Source organism: Myotis davidii, unplaced genomic scaffold, assembly GCF_000327345.1.
Source record: "Myotis davidii unplaced genomic scaffold, ASM32734v1 scaffold960, whole genome shotgun sequence".
In the NCBI taxonomy this organism is placed as follows: Eukaryota; Metazoa; Chordata; class Mammalia; order Chiroptera; family Vespertilionidae; genus Myotis; species Myotis davidii.
Genome location: NW_006293003.1, coordinates 2,518,605 through 2,525,271, shown reverse-complemented (window position 1 = coordinate 2,525,271; position 6,667 = coordinate 2,518,605). Strand labels below are relative to the sequence as shown.

The window sequence follows — 6,667 nt, the reverse complement described above, 5'->3', positions numbered from 1 at the left end:
CATTCCAGGGAGTAAAGATTATGTAGTTTAAGCATGATTGTTCGTAGTTAAAGTGATTAACTACCCGCCTGGCACTTAGTTAAAGGGTTTTATTCCCTTCCTAACTTCAGGGGAAAATCCCTACCTGGGGAAACAACCTTTCTCGGAGAGGTGACCTTGGTTAAAACACATAGTGCCAAGAAGGTGAGCAAACATATTAAGAACAGTATGCCATAAATGCCAGGCCCCTTGAAACAGCAAGGATGGACTGGCTCCCGGCATGCTCCTGTGAAGCGAGGCTCAGGCCCCACCCCCACCTTGCAATCCAGGTCCTGATTGGGCTGCCTTCTCCCTGGAGCTCAGGCCACTGGTCCCACTCCATCCGGTTGCTGGCAGAATCCACGTCCTTGCACTTGCAGAAGGGAGACCCTCAGCCCCTGCAGGCGTCCCTCCCCCACAGGAGCTCACAGCAGGACTGCTGTCACCCTCAAGGCCCATGGGAGGGAGTCTGTCCCTCGAGGAGCGCCCGTCCCTCTTCTCAGGACTCTCCCTGGTTAGGTCAGCCCAGCAGGATACTCCCCTTCCTGGTTACTCAGAGTCACGGGTTCGGGACTGTACGTCCATCATGAAGGCCCCGCTGCTTTGCCACATAATCACCTGGTCTCAGGAGTGACAGTCCCATCACATTCAGAGTTGATGCGCACCCGGGCGGAGATTTACGTCTCCAGGACACTCCACTCCTCACGGGGCGGGAGTCTGGCGGGCTGCCTTAGAGTCCGTCTCTCCCCGAGGGATGGAGAGCACCCCTCCGCGGGTGCGAGTCCTCAGGACTCAGCCACGTGTCTCCTTCCTCTCCTCGCGCGGCCCACGTAATGTGCAGGCATCACCTGGCCATGTCGTCCCTCCTCTTTGCCGCCTTTTTCACCAGGTGAGCTGTGTGTGGGCCTGACTGCTGGCGCTTTGCTCTCCGCCTGAGTTAGAAGGAAAGACAAGGCGACAGGCCTGAGTGCCCGGCAGCAGTCCTTGGAGCTTCCGTGTTGCAGCTGCTCTCAGGCATGTGAGCTGCAGGTTCCCGCCCTGTGCACGCTCTCCTCTGAGGTGGCTCTGAGAAACATTAGGGTCATGGGGAGTTTGCAACAGCATAGCCCCAGCTCAGCAGTCTCATCATGGTCAGCGTGGGACATAGTGTGCGCGTGCCCTGTGCACACGTGTGTCCATGTGAGAGTGCATGGTGGGTGGCTGCGTGCATGCATGTCTGCTGTGTGTGCATGTGTAAGCATGTGTGTGTGTGTGCACTTGCCTGTGCGTGCCTGTCTGGCCGGTCAGCCTCTCACGTGACCTCCTCTCCGCAGTCGGCGGGCGAGTGCAGCAGCCTCCTGCGGACCCTGCACGGCCTGGAGCAGGAGCAGCTGCGGCGCTCCCTGGCTCTGCAGCAGGAGGAGGACTTCGCCAAGGCGCACAGGCAGCTGGCCGTCTTCCAGAGGAGCGAGCTGCACAGTATCTTCTTCGCCCAGATCAAAAGTGCTATTTTCAAAGGAGACCTGCAGCCAGAGGCCGCCAAAATGCTGCTGCAAGATTACTCCAGAATACAGGTAAGGCCTCGGGCAGGCTCGCTCTGCGGGGAGCCATTTCCTGAACCGCCTGGTGAATGTCTCCTCTCTGAGCTGAGACCATGCCTCTTTCCTGCTGTGGATAAGGAGCTAAGGCCCTCTCCTGCCTCCCCTCCGCCCCCCTGACTCCTAACATCTGCGTGAGTTTCCGGAAAGCACGGAAAGTGGGGGCCTGGAGACAGGCCTAGGACTCAGGCTGACCCGAATGTGAATTCCAGTCCTCCCCTCCCCCCCCTCCCACCCCCTGGCCTGTGTCAATTTAAGTAAGTTGCCCAGCTTCTTTGAGCCTCGGTTTCCTCATCTGCAAATGGGTAATAGAGTTCCCACACTCACAGGGGAGAGGCAGGGGCTTGGTGAGCTGACTCGGGAAAGCCATGCACGCACAGCGTTTAAGATAACACGAGTGTATGTGTGCAAAACGCGGTGCGTGTGGGGTTTGCAACCTGTGTCCAGATGTGCCTGGGAGAATCTGTGTCACTTTTTGCACATCAGCTTGAGTGTGAATGTCATTGGTGCAGACAGAATACATTTCCAGACGAGCATGAAGGTAGTTTATCTGAGACTGGACATGGCTGTGGGATTGCTCATGAGGCCGGCAGGAGGTACTTGACAAGCACATGTACACACGCACACGCACCCACACGCCCAGGGCAGTCACCGTGTGCAGGCGCACACCAGGCTCTGGTCCTGGCGAGGCCCAGTGCGTGAGGCTGCGACGGTGCGGGACAGCGCTGGGAGGAGACCGGTGACCACCCTGAGCCTGTGGGAAGACAAGGCCACTCCCAGCAGGCACTGGGACTGGAGGAGAACTACCAGCCTCTCCATTTGCTCTAGGTTTTCTCACCAGAAGGTCAGTGAGAGGGAGAAAGGAGGAATTCCATCCCCCTCCTCACTAGGTGTTTGGACGCTTGGCATCACCTGGATGGTGACAGGTCTTGCGGTCCTTTTCCTGCTCATGGAGCCGAGGCTGAGTTAGGGCTGGGACAGTCGCGCTAGGAAGGACACACGTTACTGTCAGTCACACTGGGGTCAAAGAAGTAACCACCGTGGCGGTCAGGTGCCACGGCGTAGACTTTGACCGGAGCTGCTAGAGTAACAATGAGTTTCCTTACCTGGTGGCCCCATCAACAGCTCACGTGGGTCCAGTTCCATGGGGAACAGGACCATGGATTCTGTGGCCAGGATCTCTCGGGGAGATGCTGGTATGGGGCTGTGTCGGATGACCATTCAGCTTCCGCTGTCAGGACAGTGCGAATTCTCAGGTGGCGGGAACTGGCGACATTACAGCTTTTGTGTGGAGAGGGGACTGCCCGTGGCACCAGGTGTATCTTGATGAACACAGCATTGATGTTTTCGGTGCCCGTTGCGTGGACCACGTTTCCCCGGATGGAAAAGCCATCCGAGCTGATCAGTGCCCTGCCGCCACTGAGGCTAAGGGCTTAGTTCCCACTGATTGGATGACTATGCCGGGGGCTAACGCTGCATTTGGGGGCAGCCCGCCCTGAAGTCAGAGCACAGGCCCGGAGTTACATTGCTGAGTTCACACCCCTGCTCAGACATCTGCCAGCTGTGCCATGGGGCCTCAGTCTCCTCATCTGTGAAATGGGAATTATGGTGTTCTCTCCCAAGGTGAAGGTAGATAGGGTGAGAAATGCCCTGGGCCCAGGGAGGACACCAGCATAAGCGAGGTTATGACACGCCTTTGTGTTTGCTGGGGTTTGTTCATTTCGTGGACTGAGGAAGAGTTCTTGCTGCGCTTTTTACTGAGCTCATCTCATCGCCGTGAGTGTGGGGCCTCGGGGTCGGGCCGGTGGCTGACTGCTCCGGCGCTGCACACCTGTCCCGGTGCAGCTTTGGGAGCGCCTCAGGTGTGTAGTGTGCGTGGGGAAGGTGAATCACAGGTGGAGTCAAGTTCAGGGCGGCCAGGATGTTTGATGACTCGTCACATCGGGGTCCAGGGCACTTTTCAAAGTCCTCATTTCTTCGTCGTCTTTCGTTTCCTTCTAAGCCTTGGTTAAGGGCAGAGAGGGTTACGGTTTACCTCAGGGCCCTGCTCCTGTATATTTTCTTTAACGGGAAATGGAATATTGTAAGCGTCTAGAAAGCATTTCCTCTACATTTTAATCAGGCAAATGCTCTTGGTTTCCTTTTCGAGCAGGAGGAAGTGGAAGAGCTGATGGACTTCTTCCAGGCCAGTAAGAGGTGCCACCTGAGTAAGAGGTTCGGCCACAGGGAGTACCTGGTGCAGACCATGCAGTCGGCGGAGACCCGCGTGCAGGGCCTGCTGAGCGCTGCTGCTGCCCAGCTGACCCTCCTCATCCAGAAACACGAGAGGTAACCCCCGGAGGGTCCCAGTGAAGCAGACGAGCCGCCTTGCCCCGCATTCCTCACCCGAGGCCGCTGCTTCTGTTCATTCGCCGAAGGCACTGTCCGCTCCTTGCTTCTGTCTTAAGAAAATTCTCCGATTGTAAGACTCCGGTTCATTGTAGAATTTAAAAACATGCATAATAGCCCGGGCCGGTGTTGCTAAGTGGTTAGAGCGTCGGCCCGTGCACTGACGGGTCTTGGGTTCGATTCCTGATGCAGGGCATGTATCTAGGTTGCTGGTTTGATCTCTGGCCCCCCATGGGGCTCATGCAGGAGGCAGCCAATCGATGTGTCTCCCTCATACTGATGTTTCTCTCACTCTCTCTCTCTCCCTTCTTCCTTCCACTCTCTCTAAAAATCAATGGAAAAAATAACCTTGGGCAAGGATTAATAAAAACACAAGAAAATATGCGAAATAGTTCAGACAACCCAAATGCTCATCATAACTTCATCAGGTGCCAACTCATGGCCAACGGAGCTCTACAGCTCCACCCGGGGTTATTTTAAAGCAAATCCCGACATTTCACTGGGAAATGGGTGGTGGGGCTCACACAGCTGTGCGTGGGGAGTAATCTCATCCGGAAACAGCCTCACAGACACCCCCAGAATCCATGTATAACCAGCACGGTGGCCCGTCAAGGTGACTCATAGAATTACCCTCACTGAGTACTCCTACGCTTACCTCTTAGACTTTGCTGGTGCCCTGCTTGTCACCAGGACTTCCTAGCCCACCATCTCCTTGGAGATCCTGCCTTATACAGGCAGACTGTTACTTTCTTCCCTGGGGTCTAGCCCAGTTTCTGCCTCCCGGGTGATCTCTCCTGGTGTTGAGTTCCGCCGTGGTCCGCGGTGATGCCGACCTTGCCCTTCCTGTATCTCAGGACTGTCTCCCCACCCACCTCCTGCTCCTTCAGGGTAAAGACTCTTATTCAACCCAAAGTAAGAATGTGGAGGTGGCGTTAACCCCGCGTCTCCTTCGTCTAGAGCAGGGTACCTGGATGAAGAGCAGACGGAGGAGCTGATGGAGCGGGCTCAGACGGAAGTCTTCTCCATTAAACAGAAGTTGGACAATGACCTAAAGCAGGAAAAGAAAAAGCTCCACCAAAAATTAATAGTTAAGAGAAGACGAGAGATGCTGCAAAAGGTACGTAAGGAATTCTGCCACTTATTCTTCGTGCAACCATTCTGAGCACCTGCCGAAAACCATGTAACTGCGCGGTGCGCTCCAGTAGCACAGAGTTACTCTCTGCAGAGGAAGGCTTTACCGAGCATCCTATATAATAAAAGCCTAATATGCTAAGTGTCCAGTCGTCTGAGCCTCAGTTTCCTCATCTGAAAATGAGTAGTAGAGTTCCCGCACTCACAGGGGTTGTCTGAACTATTTCGCATATTTTCTTGTGTTTTTATTAATCCTTGCCCAAGGTTATTTTTTCCATTGATTTTTAGAGAGAGTGGAAGGAAGAAGGGAGAGAGAGAGAGTGAGAGAAATATCGGTATGAGGGAGACACACACACACACACACAGCAGACATGCACCCACCATAGCCGACACCTGCTAATAATATGCTAAGGTGGCTCAACCGCTTGTTATGACGTGCACTGACCACCAGGGGGCAGACAGTTGACCAGTCGCTATGACGTGCAATGACCACAAAGGGCAGTCAACTGGTTGACCGGTTGTTGTGATGTGCACTGACCACCAGGGGCAGATACTCCAACCGGAAGGTTAGCCTGCTGCTGGGGTCTGGCTGATTGGGACTGAGTGAGACGGGCCGGACATGCCCTGGAGCCTTCCCACGGTCCTTCCTCAGCTGGCCAACCTCCCATGTCCCTACCCGGTGAGGTCCCTCTGCCTTTCCTGCACCTTCTCACAATCTGGGACCACTTGGGGAATGTCAGAGAGCCGGTTTTGGCCCGATCCCGCAGGCCAGGCTGAGGGACCCCACTGGTGCACAAATTCGTGCACCGGGCCTCTAGTGAGTTCATAAAACCCTTCACTGTATCCAACTGTCCTAGGATGCAGACGAGCCACCTTGCCACACCCCATAGTGTCCTGGCACAGTATGCCCTCAGTTCTGGGCACAGCCCCCTGCCCTGCCCTCATCCCTCCACACACCCCAGCTCACACGTTCTCAGGTCCCTGCTGTCTGAGTGCTTCACCTTAAATAAGATACTTCCCCCCTGCCTGCCTGTTCCTCTTGGCCTTGGGCCCAGCAAATGCCTTTTGTCCCCCGGATTCAGTTTGTGTGTGTTAAGCAACTCACTGAGTCCTCACAACCACTCTGCGAGGGGACGCTGTAATCCCCGCTTTACAGGCGAGGAAACGGGTCCCGGCGAGGATGAGACGCTGGTCCCGCCACCCCGCCTGCCAGTGGAGAAGCAGGATCGGGACCGGTCTGCCTCCTGGGCGTCACCAAGCCCAAAGACAAGGGTTTGATGCACGTGGGACAAATGAAGCCTCCACTGTGTTTGGGGTGTTTCCTTCCGGACAGTTTTCTACACGTGAGCTTGTGGAGACAAAGGCTTCATGCTCCGCTTCCTTAGCAAATCCCCGCGGTGCTTGCCCAGAGGGCTCTGTGGGCTGAGCATGTCCCCTGTCCTCCCCCTGAATTCCCGCCAGCACAAGGAGCAGCGCCGGGAGCAGCTGGCCCTCGGGGAGGCCTTCCGAGCAGCCGAGGACGTGGGCCAGTACCTGGGCCGGTGGCGGAGCCT

At 55.9% G+C, this 6,667-nt stretch overlaps 1 protein-coding gene across 1 annotated transcript in view; it reads left to right on the top strand.

Moving 5' to 3' along the window:
• Window positions 1-6,667, top strand: part of EVC2 (Ellis van Creveld syndrome 2) — a 42,031-nt gene that overhangs the window by 18,714 nt on the left and 16,650 nt on the right. Inside the window, exons 9-12 of the mRNA XM_015565799.1 lie at window positions 1,332-1,571; window positions 3,748-3,923; window positions 4,941-5,100; window positions 6,576-6,663. Of these exons, the coding sequence (XP_015421285.1) occupies window positions 1,332-1,571; window positions 3,748-3,923; window positions 4,941-5,100; window positions 6,576-6,663 (664 nt within the window). The remainder of the gene's footprint in view (window positions 1-1,331; window positions 1,572-3,747; window positions 3,924-4,940; window positions 5,101-6,575; window positions 6,664-6,667) is intronic.